The sequence below is a fragment of the Sphaeramia orbicularis genome, chromosome 12 (genome assembly GCF_902148855.1).
Source record: "Sphaeramia orbicularis chromosome 12, fSphaOr1.1, whole genome shotgun sequence".
Lineage (NCBI taxonomy): Eukaryota > Metazoa > Chordata > Actinopteri > Kurtiformes > Apogonidae > Sphaeramia > Sphaeramia orbicularis.
In genome coordinates, this window is record NC_043968.1 from 50555352 (window position 1) to 50582015 (window position 26664).

The window sequence follows — 26664 nt, forward strand, 5'->3', positions numbered from 1 at the left end:
GTTAGCATGTGTAGCTGAAGTTAGCTATCAGTGACATTGACAAACCATTCGCGTGAACAGGTGTCAGAAAATAGTAGCATCAAAGCAAAGAACATCTGAGAAATCTGTATGATGTGACGTTATTCATTATTTTAAGTATAGCCACAGGTAAGAAAATGTCTGTTCATTCGGCTATAGGTTGTCTTGAAGGAGGAAGGTCAAAGAAAACTGTACTTTGCCCGAGTCTTAACAGACGCGGAGGTTTGTATGTAACTGAACATTGAAAGGCATTTTACTAAGACACTACTGTCTTAAGAGCTCAGTTTTCTGACATGCTGTTATCTCATAACTTATGCTTTTGTTTAATGTGTTATATTACTTCTCAGTTATCTGGTTTCTGTATAATCTTGTGATATTATTGATCTTGTTCTGATTCTTTGCGCATTGACTTTGATCGTTCTGAACGGAGCCTTAAACTTAAATGTATTATTATTCTTTGCAGCATTTAACCTGAGTTATTTTATCTGTTAACATGTTATTTGTGTTATTTCAGACAGCCAGGTGGTCTGCGCTGCTGCTTGGCGTGTTTTATGGCAAGCAGAGGTTTGGTAAGTGAATGAATTTCAATACTAAGGTCAGTCTTTTAATGAAAATCAGAGCAGGTTAAACTCACTGCAATGGATAAGATTACGTGAACGTAAATAAACAATAAATATAAACATATTTCTATGCTGATGCCTTCAACACACTCCGCAAAAGTTCAGACACAAACAAAATAGAACTTAAATGTTTACAAAACATATAAGCATTGGTGTAGATTTCAGTAGGTTGTAAGGTGATGTGACCTCCCCCAAAATTATAATGCCAACATTTCCACCCCTTATTACATCAGACTTAAATAAATATGTTCATTTTAATCTCACATGCAAACATGTTTGAAAGCAATTCAGATTTCCTGAATACTTTACTGCATTGTATTGCAAGATATTTAGAATTTAAACCTAGTGCCTGATATGTGCATAGATAGGAACATTTTTACCAGAAAAAGATGCAACATGGTACAAAATGCTGTAACTGAAGTGCGTCTGTACAATATACAGTGTTGTATTGTGAAGAGATTCGGGAAGGCCAGGGTGCATGAAGGTCAAGTAAAGAAACCATTGCTGAATGATTGTGACTTTCAAGCTCTCAGAGAAACCATCAGACAATCATGAAGAACCACCCAGAGTACTTGCATTTCAGAAAACCTTCCCAACTTTTCTAGAAACAGGTTGTGTGTAATTGAAAGCAAATTCTATAATGGTACAAGACACAAAACATGCAAACAAAGAGGATTTTGTGTTCCTATGCTGCAGTGTTTTAAGTGCATTAGAACCACCCAGTTTTGATGTTAAAATGTTGGTGTAAGATGTTAATTGCTTGGTGATTGTGTTGATATAAATGAATCTTTAAATATATGTTAAATGTACTTACACTTGTACACCTATAAAGTGTTTTTATCAATAGTACAAGGAAATTTTAAAAAAAAGTGTGCTTTACACATTCTTGAAAACAGACTGTTGTTTTTTCAGACTATCTGAAGCCCATTGCAGAGGAGGAGAGGAAGATTGAGGAGGCAGAAAAGAAAGCCAGAGAGGAGCAGGAGCGCATTCAGAAACAGTTGTCTGAGGGTAAGTGTTCAGTGTGTTCTATCTAAATGAGGCTTCAGCCTTTTTCACAGCATTTGAGCCACGCAGTTTTAATATTTGTTTTTCTTTCCTCCTTGCAGCAAATTCCGACACCATCCTCAAATGAACTTCCTCTGGACCTATCTTCATATATTCCAAATCAATAAAAGCAAATTATTTTTCATGTAATTCTATGCATTGTCTTGTTGCATTTTTTTGTTTTTCCTCTTGAGAGGTAGGCTTGTTGATTAAAATGAGAATAAGAAGAAAATACTTCAAATAATTTATCATCTCTGGAACCATACGTCATAAAAATTTGAAAAACTGAAATGCACATATCTTGTGATTAGAGCTGAGTCAACAACTACAGGCCCTACATTCAGACTCCTACGGCATGAATAATATTTGGAATACTAATCATACTATATTTTGTACATATCAGAGCTGTACAGTTAATCTTATTGCAATGACAGCCTGTGGGGTGTCCCTAAAGTCTGGACACAGGCGAAAGTGCATATTTTCAAGAAATAAAATTTTCAGCATTTCATTCAGCTGAATATTAACAAATCACACTTCCAATATGACTTCCCTCATTTGTGATACAAAGGTTGATATTCTTTGCCAGATTCACGTGAACCCGATGTAATAACTCCACATTGCCACTGATTTTAGCTCATTCACTCTTTATACGTACAATCAAGTTCCGTCTGCAATTTTCATTGGGTGCACCTTCTCCTTTGGCATACCTCAAGAAAAGAAGTGAAGGGGGCTAAGGTCTGGTGAACAAGGAGACCCCTTCAGACGACTACGCCGTCCAGTCCAATTAGGGAAATAATCATTCAGCTAGTCCCATACCACCATGATGAAATGGGCAGGGCACCATCCTGTTGGAACCACTCAGGAAGTCCCTCACCTAGCCTTTCAAGGTGGGGCATTAACAGGTATCAACATGGTGAAATAAGTCTCACAAGTTACATGTTCATCAAAGAAAAACGGCCCCAATGTGAGCTTTCTACAAACCACACCTCACCCTAATTTTATGTGTCCAGACTTTAGGGAAACTAAAAACCTGTGTAACTGCAACGGGCTGCTGTTTAAAACGCAGTGTGTGCATAGTGATGAGCTGACAGGGGTACTGCAAAACTGTATTTTGAAATTTTTGTGTTTTTATGCAAGGTGAAATGTAATGTTTGATTTGGGGGAAAAAAATCACATTTCACCATTATCAGTAAACTGAACATTTTGATAACTAAGCAAATGTGGCTGCACTATGACTTGGTGCATTTTGGATAAATCTGTATCTTTTACTGTGTAATATCTGAGCTTTTTTTATTTATTTGTCTCTCTGCTGACATGCTCGACCTTCAAACTAACTGGAAGGAGTGATCAGAAATTATAAACTAGTGCAGTAATTCTTGAAACATCCATTAAATACAATAAGACTGGGTCACTAACTTTCATTTTGGGAGACAAAAACTCAATTTTACATCTGCATTGGACCCAAATTTATATTTAAAAAAAAAACACAAATTGAATTGCTATAATAAGTAAAATTTTACTCTGACTCTTTCACCATCTAAACAATGTGGCTGACAGTTTTTTTTTTTTTTTTTTATATCTTCATGTCGTTTTCTTTTTTTCTACTATTTAATTTTAGAAAATGAATATAAAAGTAGATTGCCATCCCTTTTGGGGTCCCTTGACTTTAAATATTCAAAAGGCAGGTTTTAACACAATTATTTTGTTGTAATTTACAACATACTGTAAAGCTTGCATGTAAATAACTTGGGCTCATGCTGCACTAAACCAATAATTATTAATTATTTTGAAAATCACTTCTTCATTCATAATTCTCTGGTCCTCATTTTAGAGTGAGTGTATATGTACCGTGTGTGTGTGTGTGTGTGTGTGTGTGTGTGTGTAGACAGACCTGTCCTTCATTAGGAGATGAGCCCAGAGGAAGATGTAATCCTGGCCTAGTTTAGCAGCAATCCCAGGATTGGGGTCATGGACCAGTAGTAGAAAGTGCAGTGTGGACAAAGTTACCTCAAAGCCCTTGTGGGTTGTGTAATGTTGTAACCTTCAGTATGGACTCACTGTACAGCAGTTGTAAGACCCGTAGTCTTATCTGCCTGTGATCACATTAGTTTACTGTGGCCTAGTTCTAAAAGTGATCATTTTCATCTGGTCCTTTTAGGTGAAGTTCAGCTTCTGTTTAACAGACAGTTCATTCAACCAGTTACCTCATAAAAATACATTTGCTTTATTTGGATCATCTTTATACACAAGGAGCACATGAATCTCGAAAAATACTGAGCAGAAATAAAATGTAAGCCATGTCTGGGATATATCCACAGCATATTAAAATACATTTATTTTCTAAAATTACATGCTCGTTCCTGGTACACCCATGATTTCGTTCGATATGTGAGATACCTGTACATCAGTAAACTGAGGCAAGCACATTACAACCAAACAATAAGAGAAAGGAGAAATTACGTGGTGACTCTTGCAAGTTCATTCAAATGTCACTAACCTGACTGAAAAAATAAGCATCTATATTTCATCTACAAAAATATCTTTATATTTACAGGAAGGGAAATATGTACACGTCAGAAGCTAAGTTGCTCCTTTGCGCTGTTTCAAACAGCTTTGTTCCCTCGGAGCCTTCAGTTTTTATCTGCAGGAATTGTTACTGCAGGTGGAAAGATGGACTAGACTTAGTCACTGCTATCTCACGTTGAGGCAGTTCTGGTTCTCCACATTTGCATGTATTTGCTTTGTTTTCTTTCAGGGCAAAACACAGTTTTGCTGGATGTTAAGAAACGTCTAGCCTTAAAATAAAACTTAAATTGCTGTGTTGGTTGTCCTGATGATGCGCCAATGGCAGATTTACCTATTGGCGCCCTTGGCGCCGCGCTGCGCCCCCCCATTTGAAAATCTGCAGAAAAAAAACTTCTGCTTTGACCGGGAACTGAACCCCAGTCTTCCACATTGTAGTCCAAGGCGTCACCTACAGAACTAAATCCCAGTTGCCCAATGGGCCAACTTAGTTGCTGTCTGATTGTCTTGGTATTTTTTTGGACGTGACGTTTCCATCTAAGTCTCAGGATTAATTAGGATTAAAGTGTATATTGTGTTGTGAAATGTGACCGTAATGCACAGTATGTTCTGTAAACAAAGCAAGCAGTCCTGCTGAGCAGGAATATGACAATTCAGAGAAGGTTATCCCATATGTATGTATTTATAGCACACCCCCCCAATGTTTTCTGGATACGCCACTGTGCACAAAAGGCTGAACTCTGCTCACATTTAAGGAAATGTCCATAGCAGAGGAAGAAATTGCCAACAGCGATGAAAAAGATGTCACTTTTGTCTGCACTTGGAGAGGTTTAACTGCTCCAGTTTATGTCACACTTCAATAAAGTGCGATCACTGTTAATGTTTGATTAATGAGTTTATAGGAAAGATAACTACATGAACTGTTATTGGTCCAAAACAGTGTGACTCGAAGGAATCAGTCAAATCTGAGACCAGTTCAGTTCCGCGCGTTCTTAAGTTTCAACCTGCTCTTATTAAACAAGACATTTGTAACTGCATTTTCAATATCACAGTCTTAGCTATTCTCTCAGACATATGTACAGGAAAGGCATCATGAGTAAGCAGCTACAGGCTGTAAATTTAGGTTCCTATAGCATGAATAATTGTATCAATCAGTGTTAAATACAAATATGCATCTTTTACTGTAGAAGTCCTGAGCTTATCTGGTCATTTTCTATGTTTGGCTCTCTGCTGTAAAAGTAAACAAACTCTCAATTGTAAATATTAATTGACTGGAAGGAGTGAACATGAAATTCATTTGTACACCAGTTCAGAAGCTTAGAGATACAATCATTTAATATAGACATCATCTATTTTATGGACTGACCCTTCAATTAACGTTGCAGGCATTTAAGATACTGTATAGTCTACCTTAAACCAACAGTTACTTGTTAATTATATTGAAAAACATTTAAAACTTTTCTGCACTATTCTTTTTTGGATACAGATGCGTGTTTAATTTTAATAGCATATACTGTAAAGGGGGTCTGCACATAAATTTGTCTGTAAGAGTTACTAGACCAGACAAATATCAACATTTGTCACCATCAGTACATATGGGAAATATGATGACTCAAAACAAACAAACACACATACATACATTTACACACACGCATACTCAAAGCCTTAATACAACTCATCTTATTTAACTCAAGATATGAAACCTGATATATTAAGACAGAGATGGAGCGTCATCAGGGATGTTTGTTCTGTTCTGTTCACTGGGTTAATCTCCCTTAGACACATCTTTAGCCCTTAATAGTGAGGATTCTTTCTCTGTTCGGGGGTTGTCCTTTTTTTAAGGGGTTCTGCTTACACTTATCTGTCTTCTTAATTGCATCCATATTTATTCCTTGGTCTGGACTTAATTTTTCAGGTTCTTTTGAAGTCAGTCAATGTGCCGTCCACGTGCTCTCCCATCATGTGCACAGCTTTTAGGCCTTTTAGCACACAGAGCAGGTTTTGGAGCCTGAACCTCCACCGGAATTTGGTGCAGGGGCTAAACAAAGGACAAACATCAAACATATCTTAAGTTTTTGTCTCAATATAGTAAAACAGACAAATATCCAGTTAAAAAATACAGCAGTTTTAAGTGTCAGCACTCCACAGAAGCATGAAAATATCAAACAAAATGAAATATTATGTGCAGATGTGTGAATATTCCAAAGAATTACTGCACCTTTACTGGCTTGGGCCGCCTCTCTAGCTGCCTTTTCTTCCTCTAAAACTTTTAGTTTAGCCTCATATTCCTCTTTTTTAGCATTCCACTCCTTCCTGTTGTTCAAGATGCCATCTAACATGGGCGTGATTTGTGGGTGGAAACGGGAGAACTCCTGCCAAGAAATAAAAAAAATAAAATAAAAAAATACAAGCAGTGTTAACAGTTGAATAACATAAAATATTGCCATACACATGTACATGGCATCAACTGAAAAAGTGGGTTCAAATACTATGCTGCATAGAAATGAAATATGGAATGAGCTTTAAAAAATAGGAAAGTTTTTTTTTATTTCACTTTAACATTTTAAAGGTTCTTCTTAAACACAATTTCTGACTGTAATAATGTGCAATAAAATGTGTATTTACATCTACCTAGATCTATATAAGGAAGACATATTGTGCTTAAGCTTTACAAGTTAATGAAGGTCTCACATGTCTTCAGTATCTACATATTATGTTTAAAATTGTGCCATTTCTTTAAATTTCTCACTTTCAGCCTAATCCAAGGCAGTGGTTTCAGTGTTTTTCACTTTAACTGCAATTTAACTGTTTTTGTCCGCACCTTCATCCTGTTGGCACCATGGATACCATCATGTATACCATACTAACGTAATAGGATGGCAGAGGACTGAATTAGGTTCATGACTGTATAGTTGTGACATCTCAAATACACATAGATTGAAATTTTTGTCTCAGGTTGAGTTATGTGAGAAGTAGTTGTGTGACTGCTGAATGAGCATTTTGACAGTTTATATAAGACACAAAAACCTTCTTTGTCATGATCATCTCATTTAAATTAAATAAAATATAGATTTTGCGCAGAAGTATGAAACTGTAAAATGCATTTTGACAATGATGACTCTAAAGTATGATAGCATCTTTAAGCAGAAATATTAAACATTACCTTGTACACAAATGTGCACACAAAGTCAATGAAACCGCACTGAAGCTTGGGAAGTTCTGCTGCTTTATTCCTGTCCATCATGGGCTGGTAGGAGAAAAGGAAAACCCTTAGTGAACAATCACAAACTCAAGCCATCAATACAAGTCTGACTGGGACTGTGAGTTATTGCGCTTCATTTTTCTTATATTTCAGTTTGTCCCTATGAGTTTCTGTTAGTTTCCAAGAATCAGTGGCAACTCTGAAAACAAAATTACATTTTTTTTTTCCAGATCATTGAGAAGCTCAGTTTAATCACAGTGAGTTAATGTTTGAATCCCTAATTGATGAGCACTTAAATAACATTACTCCTGAAACTCACAATGGGTTGCTGCTCCAGTACTGTCCTTTCCAGGTCACCCTGCTCCCAAAACTCTGCTGCTACAGACAGAGCAACCTGAAAGACAAGACCAAAAACAAACATTTTCACAGTGCCCCTGCAAATACTCTCTGGAGGTTTTTTATTTGTAGCATCATATATTTTGGGCCTTCTCACCTTGCTCTGTACTTCCCAAGGTTTTGTGATAGCCGACAAGTCACAAGCAGTCATCATCATTGCCCTGAAATTTAAAGGATTAGAAGATCAGGAAAATGTGAAAGAACAGACAATGCTTATGCTTTATGGTTTTTCTACTCACATGACGATCTCTTTCCTTGTTGTTTCTAGAGACATGAAGTCAACCCACTTCTTGTCATCCTCATATGTATGTGAAAGGTCCACAATCTTCTGAAACATGGTTCTTTTCCTGCCATTGTATGGAAGGAGGGTCAATTTCCCTAATGTCTATTTTGTTTTGTGTTTTTTATAGCACAGACAGACAGTAAGAGAGTATGTAGAATAGAATAGAATAGAATAGAATAGAATAGAATAGAATAGAATAGAATAGAATAGAATAGAATAGAATAGAATAGATCTTTATTGTCACTGTCACAGGAACAATGAAAATCCACTTAGCATCAAAAACATTTGATAAAAAAAAATCACACAAAATACTGAAAAATGTAGGCAATGTACAAAAGCTACGAGATAAAGTATTATACATATACTACTTAAGTACAATGAAAAACAACTGAAATATCCAAAAGCTAACTCTATACTGCAGATGAGAAATATATACACATATACATATATATATATATATATATATATATATATATATATATATATATATATATATATATATATATATATATACACACACACACACACACACATATATATATATATATATATATATATATATATGTATATGTATATGTATAGGTAGAGTGTGTGGCTTTACTGACTTGAAATAAAGAGCCAGGTCAGTGGCAATGATGGCGATGTCCATGAGGTGAATCACGTGCTCTGATTGCCGCCTGTTAAGGTTCTGGTAGATGTTCAGTGTCTGCAAATGAGATGAGCAAACAAATCATCACTCAAAAAGCCCATGTAATCACTGTGTAACACTCCAGAAAATATGTAAACAGCAACAGGAGATGTTAAATCAGTCTTTTCTTCTCACCTCATCTGCCAAAAGGAACTTTCCAAACTCTAGATGATGTCGTTCCAAAATGGAGGAGCCGTGTAACTTGGCCAGAGGGTTTCCTGACCTGAAGTCACAAACAATATTTCTCAGACAAATACAAGCTGGACTAAATGAGGTCATCATGTAGTCTCTACCGCCTCATGGTGAAACTGGGAAGTGCCTTAAGGTAATCATGTATTATGATTGGTGCTACATAAATAAACTGAACTGAACTGAATTGAATCATGATTATGATGCATTGGCGATGAGAAAGTGAATATAAGGCTTCCATTCAACCTTTATTTCATGTCAGAGCATACTGAGGTAGAAACTACATTTACACCATAACAGAATGAGGAATCACAATAAGAATTGGGAGGAAACATGTGTGGACAAATCTGTTTTTGCATATATGTTACAAAGAATCCAGAATTGCTTTTGTTTCTGTCATTGTGTAAAAAGAAAAGAAATCCAAGTCTGTATGAAATCAAATTCAGTGTTTGTGTGCTGTTATAAAATATGCCTTATGCTACATTTAAATCACCTTTAAAACAGGAAATTGGCAGCTTATGTAAATCTTATTTTAGAGTTTGTCACTTCCTGAATATACTTAAAAAAATGACCAAATACAAATAGCATCCTGATTGCTGCTTCATGGGGACTTAAACTGAATGACATGTCTGCTTCTATTCATATTAAAACTACCTGAAAATGTGTGTTAATGCACACAAATTCACACTGACTGCTGTGATATCTACACAAGAGGACATGAAGTGCAATTCAAAAAAAAAAAAAAAGTCGCCTCCACTTTTAGCTGTATTACCAAAACTCAAACACTAAACATACAGGCAATTGAATGCATCCTGACAATTATCCATCAGACCTTGTTAAATTGTGATAATAAGAAGAATGGAACACTTTAAAATAGTAGAATGTAAAAAAGCATCCCTTTAAAAATGATTTTGCTGATTGTGCAATGATGTCATTAAAGTTAAAGCTATTTTCCATCAATACAAAAATAGAAAGTGCGTGTCCAAGAAGAACGTTCAACAATATAACATATGGTATTAATAAAACACCTGCATCACTGTGGTTATAGTAGCTTAGGTTAGGAATACACTGTGATTTGCAGCTTTCAGTAATGAATGTAGTTTTGAAAAGTAAGAACATTATCGTCTGACCACTTTACTATGTTCTGCCAAAACGAAAAAGAAACTCCCAACAGTACTTACTTGACCTGGTACAAATTGTTGGTGCCTCTGTGATCAATATCATGGAGGAAGCCTGCAGTTATCATGGCCATCACTTCCAAGTCAGTGTAGTATCGCTTCAGCATCCCCGTCTGAGCAAGAAGCACAGTGAGAAGACCAAAATGCTGAGTCATTTTCAAGCATTTTAATGACAGATTTAGGCATTAGAATAGGACATTCAAATAGTTAAATGGATTGTTATAAAGCACATAGCAAAATACCGTTAACAGCGTGAACATGGTCTGTCCCACATTAAAACCATGACGCCAGTTGTGGTATGTGATTCTTCTGTAACCCTTACTGACGGAGTACATGAAACGAACCAGCACCTGAGAAGTGAGCAGAGTAAATGACACGTTTTCTAATGTATTCCCCGTTAAATTTATGATTTTCAGCAGAGCTGGTTACTTAAACAGTAACAAAAGACATAAAAATTTGTAAACTAAATATAGAACAAACATGTTTTTTCACAGAATTAAATTATGTATGTGGATCTTTGTTGTTGAATGTGCCTTTAGTACCTCTTGTGGGACCTGAAATTTCTTGACCACTCCAACTTCATAGTACATCTGGATCCCACACCTTACCAGGTCCATCTCCGTGCAGTTAAAATCCGAAAAGCGAAACTCATAGATCTCAAATTTCTTAATCAATGGTGGCAAGTCTTTTTTCTGAAGAAGAAAAAAACAAATGAAATGTACACATCACACACGGGCCTTGATCACTGAATAGAATATGCAGCGTTAAATGATTTTCTTTGAACTGTCACATCCCAAAATGTCTAATTTAATACCACTTAAAGGACATTTCAGGCAGAAGTTTTTGTTTTACCAGGATTTGTAGAAGCTCTTCCTCCTCACACTCACGGGGCTCACAGCCAAACACGTCTCTAGTGTTCTAGAGAGAGCAGAGAAGTTAAGCCTGGAAGGTGTTGTCAGCTAGATAACAACTTTACAGCACAAACGTGCATAATGACAAATTTTCCAGTGGGTATTAATGGAATCAGTACTCACCAGAATATTCTGGATCTCATCATCACGACATTTGACATGGTAGAGCACCATGTCCTGAGCAATGTCTTTTCGGTTCTCCAGCTTGTTCATCTTATCATAAGTGTCTGTGTTTAAGACTGACCAGCCCAAAAACTGAGTCAAAGCCTGAGAAACAAGAGCAGCAGCAGATCAGATCATCACAACATGCACAGTGTCTCTACATACAAATAAACTGGTTCAATATAATGGATTATACCACATTTAGTCTTGCTAAGTGTGTCATCAAATCAGAGCCAGATCTTTAATGAGATGCATATAAAACATCCATTTCAGTACTGTGTAGGAGATTCATTTCACCTCCATGAGCTGCTCATCCTGATCATCAAAAGGCTTTCCATCTTTTCTGTTGTAGAAAGTGGCCACTCCAACTATCTCTTCTTTTTTGTTGACAATTGGCAGCGAGAGAACGTTTTTGATGGTCCATCCACTGGCATCGAGGGGCTCAGTCTGCAACATTAAAATGACAATATCATATTTGCTATTTTGATCTCAATTTATTTTCTATTTTGATCTCTATTTATTTAAAATTTTCTTGTTGTTTTTATCTCTATTTATTTACTTATTTTAATGTATGTGTTTAATGATAATTCCTATCCCTGAGTTGTGATTTTCTTTTAACTTGTGTTATATTCTCTGCCTTTCTTATGCTGTAGCTGATGCTCTACCCTGATTTTTTAATGTTATTTCTACCTTTGTCTGTAAAGCACTTTGGGGCAATGTCTGTCGTTTTTAAATGTACTATATAAATAAATTGACTTGACTTGACAAGAAAACACAAATGAGATTGTAAGTATCCCTATAGTCGTCCGTTTGTCCTTCCTACTGTTTGGTCTCTCACCTGAAACTGAAATGTCTCGTCGGCAGCCGCATTCATGATGTTACAAATCTGAGCAGATAAACATATTTGTTAGTCAGGGGAAAGGGGAAACTGCAGATGCATTATTTTGGTTGTAGCATAATATAATGAAAAGAAACTCACAAAACCGGTCTCGGCAACATATGTAGGAAGGCCGCTACACAAAGCCCAGTGATCCGCAGGTGGATTACTGTGGGACAAACAAAAAACGTAAACAATGTACCAATTTTGTCCAATCTAGATGAATTTACATGTTTCTATGAAACTCAACTAAATAGGGTTATTGCTTCTAAAATCAAGCAACTAACAAACATACACCTGACTTTTTAAAACTTACGGTATAACTTTGATGTCTTCTTTCCCATGTAATATATAATCAATCACTTTGTAGAAAATTACCTCCTAAATTTTTTTTTTTTTAAAGACAGACGAGAAAGCAGGTATGTAAAAGGCAATAACAAAGCAGAATAGATTAGATTAAAAATATTGCAATATAAAGTAAATGATGTACCCTTCCGTCAGGGGTTACAGGGCCAGAATAAGGAGCCTGCTCCCCCATTAACACTGGCCAGATGTCAAAGAATTCCTGAAAGGAGAAAAACACTTGAGGTAATAAACACAAGATAAGATTCATTGACATGTGTTAATATACTGTGTGCATCCAATCAGAAGCCTTCACGGTACCTTCTCCTTTGTCATGTCTAGTAAACCGACAGAGTAGCGGTCACAGTTGAGGTAGGCTCGGACTGTGTACAAGGCTTTGTGAAACTGTCGCTCGATATCTGTCAGCTCTTCAAACACCTTGTTAGCGGACCACAGCAACAACTAGAAACACACCACACACACATGAACAGGCTGTATGAAGTACATCTTTAACATGCACAGTTTGAGTGAGGTGAATCTCCTTTACCATTCCTTTACGTGTCTCACAGCTGTGGAGATAACTCAGGTGGTAGATCTTCAAGTTCAAAGTTGCAATTTTCAGATACTTTAAAAAAAGCTGCAAAGGCAAACAGAAGAAACACTGATATACTGTCAAAGGAGAGGGGCATCACATTATAATGTGTGTAATTATCAGAAAATAAAGCACAGGACACACCTGCACTGCACCTCCACAGCTACTGGTTGTGTTTTATTAGTTCTATTAACATTCTCTAGAAAATAAAAAAGCAATTACTATATTCCTTAAAATAAAAGGCTTCTGTCAAACAACATGTCAGAAGTCTTTTTTTTTGCTGAAAATGTTTTTCAGTATCACCAGTATCCCACCAGTATCCTGTAAAGTGTCAGTGCATAGAAGTTCTCAATTATTTTGAGCCATAAATAAATCAACCAGACTACTGCTTCTAGGTCAGTTACCTTATCTAGGCCCAGTGTTTAATGGTTACATCCATGTATTAAGCCTCTATAGGTATCCTAAGTCTATAAGAGACTTTCAGCTGTAACATATCACGCTCCTCTTGAAGCTCATTTTACTCCTAAGTGGAATGACTTATTAATAACCCGACTATACACCTGCTTATATACATGACGTATGCTGAACCGGTTTTGCTCCCGCAGTAAAGACCTTGAGCTGCTGGTCTGGATGAAGGGAATTCCTTCTTAGTTGTAGAAATGCCCTATATTATTTGTGGTCTTTTATTTGTGATCATCTTTTTGCCTGAAACACTGTCATAGTGCAGTGGTTCATATTAATATAACAGTCATCTAAAGGTGTGCTTTGTGTTTCAGTGCTTTGTGTGGTGTGACTCACATCCTCATCCTCAGGAGTGAAATGTGGTCCAGTGGTTTTGTTCAGAGCCATGATTACAGCCACCATGTCTTTGCCATTGAGGATGGGTGCAGCCAAAATGCAGCGGGTCTGATAGCCAGTCAGGTCGTCGACAAATGAGCTGAAGTGCTGGTTCTAAAACACAAAAGAAAATGTTTTGAGCATGTGGTGAGAATCAAACACATTGATATTTGGTATTAGGATTTTCTTCCTTAAATTTATTTGTAGAAATACATCAAACATATTAATACATGTTTAAATTATTCAAATGGAATGTAATAAATAATAATCATCAGTGATTTGCGTTTTTCAGGAAACATACTTGTAATGTTTTAAAGGAATGTATGACCATATATTTCAGTGTATTTAAGCTGCGTAAACTGAACTCATGCTGACTGCTGACTAAATGCCAGAGGGGTCTAATCCTGAGCTAGAGCAGAGGCTGATGGGATCTGGAAATAAATGGATTATGTCTGACAAGGGGAATTACACCCTCATAGTCGACTATAGATGTACATTATATATATATAAAGTTCAACTATCACATACATACATATAGAAGTAACATAAAACCACACAAAAATATTTCAGACCTGCTGTCTATATAATTTGCATTTTGTACAGATATCTTAGTGCCTCTACACTTTAGTTTCATTGAATACAACCACATCAGGTGGTTGAAAGTTGGATAAAACAACATAGTGAGTTATGTTACAGTAAGCTTTTTAGTTAAAAACTCATTGTTGAGTTCAACTTGGTTGTTAAACATTTGGCAATTGTTCCATGTCTCATCCTTACACAAAAAAAGTAAGAGGAAGCAGCATTTATCTCCAGACAACCTGTTTTTAGCTTGACCTATATCTGATTCACACTGGGATTAATTTAGGAGAATAGTAGCAGCAGATGTGGAGAAGGTGGTCAGATTTATTATTTAAGCAAAACAAAAGTATAGAAATACTCCATTACAAGTAAATGTCTTAGTTTCACTGCGTTACTTAAGTAGGAGTATGGAAGTATTATCATTATTATAAGGTTTCAAATGTAAATGTACATATTGTGCAAAAGTCCTACCAAAGTATTTTATCATCATAGAACGTGCAATATTTCACCATAGGGGTTTATAAAAGTGGAGCCAGTGTTGCATTTTATATTACTGGTAGATTAGTATTTTAATGCTGCATCATATCATGTTTTTATGAAAAAAAGGAAAATCACAAAAGTATATTTCACATAAATGTAGTCAAGTAGAAAGAATAGCATTTCCCCTGACCTGAAGAGGACTACAAGTATAAACTTTACATATAAGTACAAGTACAGTACTTAGTTACATTCCATCACTAAATATCAGCCCAAACCTTATGTCCTAAAACAGGTGTTAGTCAACTTGTGCTTCGATTCTCAGGGATAATTTTTCCTCCTTAAAATAAGTCCGTAATCCATTTAATAGTAGATCAGGCTGCAGTTTACAGTGATTAAAAGGTGGATTTTGTCTTATTTCAATTTATTTTTCAGATCTATAATAACTGTGAACATTTTTTCAAGGATAACTTTACTTTATTTTCTAGTAGTTCCCCACTAATTTGTAGCTGTTTGTAAGATTATTAGGTAACACTACTTATGTCGGACCTGAAAACTGGTAGCTGTGGTGCCCTCTAGTGGTTATTTTTAATCGTCCACTGAGTGACAGTACTTAAGGCTGCACCATGAACAGTAGATGGCTTCACTTGTCTATTCTCCTGATCAGTGTTTTTGATGTATTTTCACCCTTTTTGTCCCTCTTACCTCTGCAACATTTTTGACGTTAACAGTCTTCTTGGTCAGTGCCACGTGGCCGACTATTCCCATGTCCAGAGGGTAGACGATCTCAGAGTCTGGTGGCACCACACAGTCATCCAGCTCTGAGTCTACGGTGACATTAAACAGCCTTGTGGCCAGCTCCCCTATGCCGTTCCTTTGCCTGTACATGAACAAGCTGCAGCGGTCAGCGTGAATCAATGCAACGATTCTCTTCAGGATTTTGAAGACCACTTTTTCCATGTTGATGTTTTCCTGCATGTCTTTGATCAGGTCATACATAATTTGGCTCTCTTCAACCTTGAAAAGAAATTGGTGAAATTAATTTTTTTTGCTCAGAGGGTTTGGATTTGCATAATAAATACAACAATTTGTTAGATGCTAAACTACACATGATTTTTAGAGTGCAAAGCAAGTTATTTAACCAAAAGGTCGCTATCTGGTTTCTTTACCTTAACTAAACCACACTTATATTTACCTGACTGAGCTCCTGAAACTGGCTGAAGTCAATTTGTTTCTCAGGTAGTCCGGTTGCCTTGGATACAGTGTCTGGGCTCATCTTCTTTGCAAAGTACTGCTTAGCAAATGCAGGGTTCCCATTGAGGAACTTCTCTACGTCTTCCTTTTGCACACCCATGTTTCCTTTTCGCTCCTCTTTCTCCCAGATCCTCCTGTCTTCTCCCTCTTCAGGTCAGTGATGGAGTTCCTGCTTGATCCAACACTGCTCTAAAGGAGCTACCTCCAACTTCTCCAAATGTTCCGAGGAGAAAAAAAAAGACAAAAAAAAAGCAAAACAGCACCGGTAATATCCAGGTTAACTCCCTTAAAACTAACCCTTACTCACTTGTTATGCAGAAAGGGGGAAGACAAAGGTGGACACATTCAAATGCAAGTAAAAACATTAATCCCCCCTGTTAGCGAGAGGACTAGTGAGCCCTGAGGAGACAGCAGAGGGCTGAATCCAACCAATCCTTCTGTCATCAGCAGATAGTGCTGAAGGTTAGCAGGGATCTGCCTATGCTAAACTTGTCAGCTGATCATTTAGTACAGGATATATGGACTAAATGATCCAGCCCCTGCACCACAGGTAGACCAAATAAACCACAACAGATCACAACTAAAGTAGCATTATCCTGTGCAATATGAGATAGTGCATAAAAACATACCTTTTGTCTCTTTTGACATCTTTAAAAAAAAATCAACTAAACTATATAATGAAAGCAAAGCTAAAGTGAAGAAAAAAAGACAAAAAAAAAAAAACAACCTTTGAAACAGTTTACACTGATTACTGCAGACTCATACAGAAAGGGCCACAAATAATTCATTGATAATTCCCTTTTACTTCCAAATCAGTTTACAGAGACAAAAACAGCAAATAATACAGGCAACCAGAGCACAAGTTGAGAGATAGTACAGTAATATGTGGCACAATGTATAATTCTATGTGTTTTTGAAAGAAAAAGGGTGAAGTTGTAGTAGCACCTGTATTTCAAATTTGTTTTTGAGATGTGGCTGCAGATTTGTGGGCAGATTTCCCATGCATACCATTTCATTTTCAATCCCAGTGTTTCATTGACATTATTCTGTGTCTGTGTATCTCTCTCCCACATGAGCTCTACCTGCACAAGCTCTTTAAGTCCTTATTAAACAAGGCCTCCTCTGGCATAAGCCCTATTTAGTTAGGACACTAGCTGATTATCTCAGCACCCCAACTCTTCGTCTTTCTCTACATGCAATCTTTAATGCAGTTGTGTGGCAGCACCTTTTTGCGCTCCTGCAAAAATAATCATAGTAATAAAAAAAAAAAAACTGTAGTCATCTGATTCAGGAGATGGACAGTAGAGTGATGAACAAGACAGGAGGCAGCTTTGACTCTCTTGTTACAAAAAACCATGGGATTTTCATCAACGAACTATATAAGACATTTCCAACACTAAAATGTAATAATCATTTCATTCAGAGCAGGAGGACTTGTCTATAGTAAGGCTCTACAAACACCTTAAAAAAGGTCAAACAGATAATCTGCTTCCACTATAATAGATTACAGCAAGTCCCTCTGTGTGTGTAGTATGTGCACTATGTATTAGAGTGGGGGAGGGGACGGCATGATCATCTCTATGAGAGTGCGTTGGTCTGGTTTGATATTTCTCCCAAGGGTCTAAGAATGATGCTGGCCTGATCACCTCTCACAAGTGTTAGGCTACTTATTATTATTATTTTTTTTTTTTTTTACTTTTTAACATATACACTCACTGCTTAACCATCTGAATCATGTTCTGTGTTAATTTTACAGAAACTGCAAACAATGAACACCTTGTCACCATAGGTGCAGAAATTCTCATTAGGTGGACAGACAGATTGACATACCTTCTTTTTAAAATGCAAAAGGTTAATCCAATAGACCAGGGGTGTCAAACTCATTTTCTTTCAGGGGCCATATTCAGCCCAATTTGATCTCCAGCGGGCTGGAACCAGTAAAATAATAGCATAATAACCTATAAATAATGACAACTCCAAATTTTTTAGTGCAAAAAATAACATGAAATGATGAAACTATTTCTATCCAAACAAAAAAAGATGTGAATAACTGGGGAAAAAAATGAAATTCCTGAAGAAAAATAAGTGCAATTTTATCAATATTATGCCTTAACTTATGATTTATACATGTGTATTACAGATCGGATCTACCAAGGCACAAAATAGGCAGAATATTGTTAAAATTGCACTTATTTTTCTTTAGACATTCCAGGTTGTTCATATTTGTTCAGGTTATTGACATTTTATTGTTAAAGGATATCAGAATTTAATGTTCTTTGCAATAAATCAAAGAGAAAAAATTGATGTTGCCATTATTTATGGCATAATGTCTTATTATTTTTCTCACATCAAACCAAGAAGAAAATTTGGAGTCATTATTTCTAGGTTATTATGCTGTTATTTTTGAGTTTGATGCCCTTGACTGTTCATATCTTCAGGGTAATTTTTTGCATTTTGCACTTTGGAAATTCATCTCGCGGGCCAGATTGGAACCTTTGGTGGGCCGGTTTTGGCCCCCGGGCCGCATGTTTGACACCTGTGCAATAGACTGTATTTAATGTAACTGAATTAATTACACACTCAAAATACAACTGACGATGTTTTGGTTAGAATGAATACATATTTCTAAAGATACCTTCTGAAGTTATCTACTTAACTGCAACAAAAAAGTCTTAGCTTCATTTAGATAACAGTGGTATAGCTGATTCCAGGAAAAGGTGAGCCCATCCTGGACAAATCACCAGTTCATTACATGGGGTTAGATATTTACCTAGGGGCAGTTTAGACAAACCAGACAAAACTCTGGATCTTATGAGTTAACAGTGCTAACCATTAAAAACACAGAACTGTTGAGTTAAAAACCTTATGCTAGGTCAAATATTAAACCAAGAGATATGTTGCTATATACCAGCATGTTGAACTATACATTAAAAATACATCCATTACCTAAACTTACAGGTGTCCCCTCTTCAGTAGTGCCTCACAGATTTGCCACTATATTGCTAATTAAAACAACCAGCCAACAGGTTTATTAGCATATGGCTAGCTTGCTACACAGGGCAGACTGTACTAGGCAGTGTGAGCAGCTGTGCACCACACATATTTTACATAGTTTAACTGAATATAAACATATAAAACTATCAAATACCATTATTTCATTATTCATTGTTAAATATCACCATTAAACTTTTTTTTTTTTTTTTTTTTTTTTTTTTTTTTAATCTCTTGATCACTTTTCCGTCAACTCCCATATAACTGTAATGATGATATTCACCACAAGATGGCGGCATGACATTTTCCTGCTCTTGTGTCTAATCTGTGTATCACACATCTGTGTCTGGGAGGAGGAGAAACTTGTAGTCAAAAATACAATAAGAGTGAGTGAGTTATCAGTATATATAAAAACAAGCTTTTAATGTTTATCAGGAATCTCTGGCACATTTGCAATGTGCATTCATTATATATGAAGATGTCGTTTCTTATTTCTCAAAATTGTTCTAGTTCAAACCTTTTTCATTCTGGGATGAAGCAGACTGATCTCTGTCCAAAGTCAGATGTGAAAATAGTCATCATCTAGTGTCCAGGGTTCCTTTTGACTTAGCGTCTGGTCAAAACCAGATGATGATCATGACCTAAAGCTTGGTGAGTGCACTCTGTTTCTGGAGTTTCTTTTGGGTGTCCTCAGCTCAAACGATTAAATATTTTACTGCTTTTATAAGATCTATAGATTTACTCAATGTCAACCTTCCACTTTTTAGCAGACCAATTTTATGTAAATTCTTGCAGAGAAAGATTGCACAGACACCAAGAGGATGGCTTCTGAGAGGTAATTTTGTGGCTTTTAAATACTTTTTTGTCACTGAAAATTTGTTTCTTCCATTTCACCTCATTTAGGAGCTAAACTCCCAGGAAAGGTAGTATGTTTGTATTGCCCTGCTCCCCAAAGGGGAGGGAAGGACTGTTGTTTTCTGTTTGGTTTGGTTTGGTTTGGTTTGGTTTGTTTGTTTGTTTGTTTGTTTGTTTGTTAACACTATATAATTTTCAATTTTTTTTTTCTTCTCCCATTTACTTATAGAGGGCAAATTTTCAAATGTCTGTAACAGCAAAACTATTGGTTGAATTCATACCAAATTGGGTTTATAGATTGCCAGTGACCCAGAATAGATGTCATTACATTTTGGGAAAAGTAGGTTAAAGTTCAAATTTTTTATGAATTTTAAATTCTTTTTTCTTCTCCCATTTACTTACAATAGGTGAAATTTCAAATGTCTGTAAAAACATCAATTTTGTTTCAATTTACTTCAAACTTGGCATATATATAGAGGTAATTGATATGCTGACATCAGCACACACATAGACATGATGACATCAGCTGGATCAATGCCAAAATAAGCAACAATATGTCCAAGGGGTAGGGTTTGTTGTTGTGAAACCACTTGTTTCAATAATGATTCATATCAGGGCATACAAGCCCAGTCATTAAGAAAAAAAACAGACAGATTGTCTTTATTGGCTTATCTGTCTGTATCCTCAGTGAGAAGTACTTACTATGAGAGTGACATGATGAACCTGATGTTTACAGTATAAAAGCTTCATATATTACCCATAAGTTATGTGCTGGGGTGATAAACAATATATAAAATTAAGATTTCAGTCTCCGTATGGATTTAGTGAATACAGGAAAAAGAAAATAATGACCAGGAGACCTTCACCTTGCTCTCCAGTCTATAATAACTACTTGTGTTGATCTATCATTAAAACTAGGTAAAAAGCTTTATATTATTCCAGGTAAGTCACTTTTTACCCCTAGGCCAACTTCTGGCCGAAGGGGTAATTGTTTTGTCATCTGTCTGTCTGTTCATCTGTTTGTCCATTCAACAATGTAATCACACTATCTGAAGAATGCATTGAGAAATCCGCACCACATTTATACTCTGGAGACATTTTGGAATGGAGCAGAAGCCTCTTGATAACAGGTGACCTTGACCTACTTTTCAAGGTCAAGTGGCATCAAATGGAGACATGCCCATCACATTTATAGTGTGTATACATCTTGTCATGGCTTGGTTTTTTGGGGTGATATATTTGCTTGAAACAGCCTTGTGCAGTTATAATATCTGAGTACTTTGAAATATAAATTTGTATCTAGTAAGTTTTACACAAAGACAATATAATCTAAATTATACGGCAGTAACTTTCAACAGAATTATACACTGTGTCAAGGAGAGCACTGAACTAAACAGACATTAATGCTGTGAAAGAAACCTCAGGAGGAGTCACAGAGGAAGTGACCCTGTTCAGATCAAGAAACGTGCAGATCATGTACATAACAGAAAAATGTACACACATATCATTTGCAGCACTTAATCTGGAAACACATACACCTGAGGGATGGAGACCTTGGAAAAAAAAGTGCAGGACATTCAATAACATGAACATAGGCATAAGAGTGTAACACTCACTGAGACAAAAGTACGTCCAATCCAGTGTTGGAGGACGACCAACAGGCAGGAGGCGTCAGGACAGCTAATGATCCAGCTCAGGGCATTCTGGGTAAAGGAGAGCCCTGGATGAGACAGAACAAGGGAGATGGAAAGGCTTGGGAAGCATGTGCAGAGAGAAAAAACAAAGGGTCAAGGTGATACATTGGATTTAGAATAAAAAAAAAAAGAAACTTCAGCTCAAGGATCAAATTGTGACCATTCTAACATTTTCAAAGAAATAATAGAGAAACAAACAGTGTCAGCTTTAACCCATAAAGACCCAGAGCTACTTCTGTGTCAGTTCACAAATGAATTTTTCTCTCAATTTAACCTTTCTTAAGTGTTTTATCACCATTTATTAGAATGTTATCCTCTGTATTTTGTATTTTTCACTGTAAATTATGTATTTTCTTATATTTTTTGCCTATATTTTATTTAAGTATTCCTGAAAACTCAGAGTCAATTCAATGTTCTTATATATCGAAACCGATAAAATGGAAGAAAAAGTTACTGTTTCTTCAAAACATATCAATAACTGAATGAAAAAACAAGTGTGTCCATCCACTGTCATTGATCCAACTCCATGGGTTTTACTGGTGAATCAATGTTGTAGAAGATGACGGTGTTTCCACGTTCATTACGGAGCCTGTGAACGTCCAAATGGGTCATATCTGATGACCTTGAAAAGATGACAAACTGTATTTTACACCAATTATTTACATGTATTGATAGGATTAGTGGATCAATAGTATTAAATATTTTATACTAGTAAATGTTGTTGGTTGCCAGTGGTCGTTTGGGTCTTTATGAGTTAAATTCTCTTTGAGCTGGCTTAGATAATTAGTTGTTTTTCTGCACAGGATTTCAGGTTTTTAAAGTTTCACAGACAAGGATTTGTGTGTGTTTAGTTTGTTGTACAATTTTCTCAAGAGTCTTTTCATTTTTTCGTTGAGAGGCTTCTATTCAACACAGTGGAAACACTTAAGTGCATGATTTATGTTTTCTCCAACGAAAAGAAGCACTTCATTTTAGCTGTTGGTGCCTTCAGTCGTGTGTACTGAATGTGCTACTGGATCCATGTGTTCACCTGCACCTGCTCACATCAGGTGAGCTTGTTTTATTGTACTTCCAATCAGTTACATAAAGGTCTAATTGTTTTTATAGTAAATCTTGGGCAAGTTTGAGAGTAGAAGCCAGATTACAGTAAGGATTTCAACCCAACAGGATTACCTCTAGATTTAAGCACCTTATTTAGTCCTAAGCAATGAAAATCAGCAATAAGCTTGTCTGTGGAGTGCATATATAAAGGCTTCCTGAGGCACAAGACACAACACATGTTTACAACTTCAACCCCTGTTGCTCCTTTCACTCCAAACAGGTAAGAAGCCGCAATTTTGCTCTATGTTTGATATGACAGTCTTTAATTCAGAGGTGTCTTTAGATATAATCAGTAGTAAACAGCAAAAACATTTAAACATGTCATCTGAAACTTTACTACTATTGCTTGTTTGTATCTATGTGTAGTGTGTAGTCAATGGAAGTCCCATAGTGCATCCATATAATTTATCTCCGGTTGAACAGTACAGCACATCAGTGAGGGGCTTCTGATGGTTTCTGCTGTAAAAAACAATACATGTAATTAATGCAGTGTATGTGCTGTTACCGATTCTTTTTGTGTGAATCACAATACTGTAACACATGTTCATCACAGAATGGGATCCTCAAAGTTGGCCGTGGTGTTGGTGTTGTTGGCCTGTGTGGAACGTAGTCTGTCTGCCTCCTGTGTCGTCGACAGCTTCAGTGTTAAAGAGGACTTTGACCCAAAGAGGGTGAGGTGATTTAAGGCTCAAAAACATCATACTTTAAACATTTTATTTGACCTAAAAATCTGTGTTTTGATTTCCATTTTTCTCCCCTTTCATTGCAGTATGCAGGAAAATGGTATGCACTGCAGAAGAAGGATCCTGAAGGCCTGTTTCTGCAGGACAACATCTCAGCTGAATACACCATTGATGACGACGGCAGCATGACCGCCTCCTCCAAAGGACGTGTCACTCTCTTTGGGTAAGTCTGGAGACAAACTGGGGTTTTGTTTTTCACACACAGAGATAATGAACTTGAAAACATCTTGTAAGTGACTTTAATAAATGCATAATCAATTAGCCCCTACCCTTTGTAAACCCTTCTTTGTTGGAAAGAAGCTCAACTTTGAGACAAAGCCTTTCTTGGATTGTGTAAATATTCAATTGCCTGGGATGGTATTTATGAAGGTGTTCAGTTTCAACTTAAAGATTTAATATCGCAGACTTAATTTTCAGGAACCACATTCTGAAAAGCAGTTGCCATAAAACGGGTTTCCTTGGATTACAGAGGATTAGGGAAAAAATCCAGGTCAGAGAAGTCAGTTTCCACACAGGAATGTGGACTTCTGGCAACAAACAAATGATTGTCCTTTCTGACACTTGTAAACACTAGGATTTCTTGGAAAATAGCCTTTTTTGTATTTACACAAAAAAGGATTTGTACAACTGATGTTCTGCAATATTTGTTTTTGCACATGCTGAACATTTTAATCGTCATGTTGCAGTTTCTGGGTGGTGTGCGCTGACATGGCAGCCCAGTACTCTGTTCCTGACCCTGCTGTCCCTGGAAAAATGTTCATGAACTACCAAGGACTGGCCAGCTACCTATCTAGTGGAGGTCAGCAGTACAGACACATCATCCTGAGACCATGGTGTATCTTCCCATCCCTCTTTACACTGTGTAACCGCTCACTTTTTCATAACCAGGTGACAACTACTGGGTGATTGACACCGACTACGACAACTACGCCATCACTTACGCTTGCCGCACCCTGAAGGAAGATGGCACTTGCGATGACGGCTATGCCCTAGTCTTCTCCAGGAACCCCCGTGGCCTCCCTCCTGCAATCCAGTTCATCGTGCGTCAGAAGCAGGAAGAAATCTGCATGGCTGGACAGTTCAAACCTGTCCTTCAGTCTGGAGCCTGTTAGAGACAAACAGCAATATGTGCAGCTGTGAAAGCCTGTGATGACAGTGGGTTATCAGCAGGAGCAAGAATGAGAGAGTGAATGTGGCTGAAAAAAGTGTGAATGTTTTATATGTGAGTGATACTGTAAAGTGCATAAAAGGCAAAGATTCAGACCAATGAGAGGAGGAAAGGAATGGATGATTTTCCTTTTCTATCAATCATACATAAATCAGAAAAAGAGAAGAATTCAACTATTGTGACATTGTAAATGCAAAAAATTAAAAAAAATATTTTTCTAAACAAATATACCTGGAGATGTATCTTTTTTGTGCTGTGAAAAGTGCACAGGGGCAATTTGCTTTCCACAAGATGTAGGAAAATGTATAGACTCTGCTGTTCCAAGTAAAAACACACCACAAAATATTTGTCAGCAGTTAAGCCTTAAAAACGTGTTGCACTTTGGCCATGTAAGCGCCTGTGATCCCTTCTGAGCCTGGTAGAAATGCAGCCAAACTCCACACAATACACACGGAGCAGTAATGGGCTTACAGGTGGTCTGATGTTTACAGACTTTAGTCCAATTATAATAACTCAGTGACTTAGCGTACTGCAGGGATCAACAATGATACCAGGACTCCTCTGTTCATGGCAAAGGTCCTACACAGTCAGTACAACTAGCCCTAGAACTTTTTATTGGTAATGCTGATAATAAGGATACAAATCATCATGTTTTCCAATTCCATTGTTTACAGATATTTTAATTTAAAAATAAAAATAATCTTGACAAAATGTTTTTTCATCAGAGATGTAATCTAATTTGGACCAAAAACCATATCTACCTTTATCTTAATAAGATATTCTAACAAATATTGTTCTTGATTTAACCAGTAACAAGCTAAAACAATGGTTTATATATTCCACTAAGAGTTTTTCTGTAAGTGACACTTTAACAACTTCTCCATATTAAAGTATTATGTCTATCTTAAATGTCTTTATTGCTTGTAGTAAGCACAACCTTATTAATTTTCAGATTAATTTTAACAAGAACGGCACAACTTTGAAAACCAGCCAACCAAAAAATCATGTAAAGCCCATCAGCAGATTCTTTTCCTCATAAATGTAAAAGCACTTGATTATATTTCAGAATATTTGGTTTGTTTTGTAGTATAATGACCAAGTCATTGTCTCTTGGTGTGATTATTTCACACTTAGTTGATCACTGGTTAATAAATGTTCACAGATATTTCAATGTTCTACCAAATTATCTCGATTCCTGAAATCTTCTTTGGAAACACTAGCCAAACATTTGTGAATTCACATTTCTTATCTGAAGAAAATCAAGGTGAGCCACAGGAATTCATGATGCATTGTGCAAAAAGTCACAAGCTCTACTATATGTAGGTAAAGTGTATCCTTAACTAAACTTGAGGACTGCGGCAGTGACTGATGTAGTTTCATCAGCTGGCCTTTAATCTGGCTGATGTTATGCAATGAGCTGGACACTAATGATCTAAAGTCTCCTAAAGACAAACATGTGCAAACATTACTGGCATCTGAACTCAATGAAAGACTCACTCTGACATGACATAACTTTACCAGTCTTACATAATATTGCACAAACCTTTCCACTCATATTTAGAGTAGACATACTGCATATTCATTGAGATCTTAACACATCCTTCAAGCATCACCTGTGCATTTTAGTTTTTTCTTATACTGTAGTTCACCTTTTTTGTGAAACAACAAACTTATGAACAAATAAAACCAAATGACTCTTCATTAAATGAAGACTCATTTGGTAAATGAAGTTTATTTATAGTACAGAGTGAGGTGTAAATGTTTGCATGTTTAATTCCTGTGGGTGATGTTGGCAGAACAAAGTGTGAGGGGAACCGGGCCAAAGCTGGGCCGGTAAACTGGCTTACCTCTGATGGGATCAACTGCTTCACATTACGGGAAACAAGACCTTCTGTGAAGTGACAGTGAAGCTAATTTACAGTTTTGTGTCATAAATA

At 36.6% G+C, this 26664-nt stretch overlaps 2 protein-coding genes across 5 annotated transcripts; one reads left to right on the top strand and one right to left on the bottom strand.

Moving 5' to 3' along the window:
- Positions 1 to 3885: 3885 nt before the first annotated feature.
- Positions 3886 to 16639, bottom strand: LOC115430424 (rod cGMP-specific 3',5'-cyclic phosphodiesterase subunit beta-like). Of its 3 annotated transcripts, none has more exons than XM_030150421.1 (23): positions 16117 to 16637; positions 15627 to 15938; positions 13827 to 13979; positions 12984 to 13073; positions 12758 to 12898; positions 12585 to 12659; positions 12411 to 12475; positions 12197 to 12263; positions 12056 to 12103; positions 11515 to 11664; positions 11179 to 11322; positions 10997 to 11062; positions 10687 to 10836; positions 10387 to 10494; positions 10148 to 10257; positions 8913 to 9000; positions 8695 to 8795; positions 8046 to 8153; positions 7904 to 7967; positions 7730 to 7804; positions 7372 to 7455; positions 6427 to 6580; positions 3886 to 6243 (listed from the first exon to the last, which is right to left on the bottom strand). In XM_030150421.1, exons 1-23 carry the CDS (start codon positions 16273 to 16275, stop codon positions 6191 to 6193), a joined length of 2565 nt encoding a protein of 854 aa, XP_030006281.1. In that variant the 5' UTR covers positions 16276 to 16637; the 3' UTR covers positions 3886 to 6190. The 3 variants fall into 3 exon arrangements, with proteins under 3 accessions (XP_030006281.1, XP_030006280.1, XP_030006282.1); XM_030150420.1 differs by having other exon boundaries at positions 3886 to 6246; XM_030150422.1 differs by lacking the exons at positions 3886 to 6243; positions 6427 to 6580; positions 7372 to 7455; ... (1 more) ...; positions 7904 to 7967; positions 8046 to 8153 and adding an exon at positions 8439 to 8521 and having other exon boundaries at positions 8660 to 8795; positions 16117 to 16639.
- Positions 16640 to 22910: 6271 nt separating this feature from the next.
- rbp4l (retinol binding protein 4, like) lies at positions 22911 to 24953 on the top strand. 2 transcript variants are annotated; one of them, XM_030150285.1, is made up of 5 exons: positions 22911 to 23036; positions 23370 to 23487; positions 23586 to 23722; positions 24246 to 24358; positions 24448 to 24953. In XM_030150285.1, exons 1-5 carry the CDS (start codon positions 22993 to 22995, stop codon positions 24669 to 24671), a joined length of 636 nt encoding a protein of 211 aa, XP_030006145.1. In that variant the 5' UTR covers positions 22911 to 22992; the 3' UTR covers positions 24672 to 24953. The 2 variants fall into 2 exon arrangements, with proteins under 2 accessions (XP_030006145.1, XP_030006146.1); XM_030150286.1 differs by having other exon boundaries at positions 22922 to 23033; positions 23366 to 23487.
- The last annotated feature ends 1711 nt before the right edge of the window (positions 24954 to 26664 follow it).

Excerpts from the sequence above, each read along its gene's own strand:
- LOC115430424 (XM_030150420.1), bottom strand. The coding sequence starts at position 16,275 with ATGGGTGTGCAAAAGGAAGACGTAGAGAAGTTCCTCAATGGGAACCCT. Across the intron at positions 10,837-10,996 it reads AAGAGCTTCTACAAATCCTG|AAAAAAGACTTGCCACCATT; the intron begins GTAAAACAAAAA and ends TTTCTTCTTCAG. Across the intron at positions 10,258-10,386 it reads CCATGTTCACGCTGTTAACG|ACGGGGATGCTGAAGCGATA; the intron begins GTATTTTGCTAT and ends CTTCTTGCTCAG.
- rbp4l (XM_030150285.1), top strand. The coding sequence starts at position 22,993 with ATGTTTACAACTTCAACCCCTGTTGCTCCTTTCACTCCAAACAG. Across the intron at positions 23,037-23,369 it reads GCTCCTTTCACTCCAAACAG|AATGGGATCCTCAAAGTTGG; the intron begins GTAAGAAGCCGC and ends TGTTCATCACAG. Across the intron at positions 24,359-24,447 it reads CAGCTACCTATCTAGTGGAG|GTGACAACTACTGGGTGATT; the intron begins GTCAGCAGTACA and ends TTTCATAACCAG.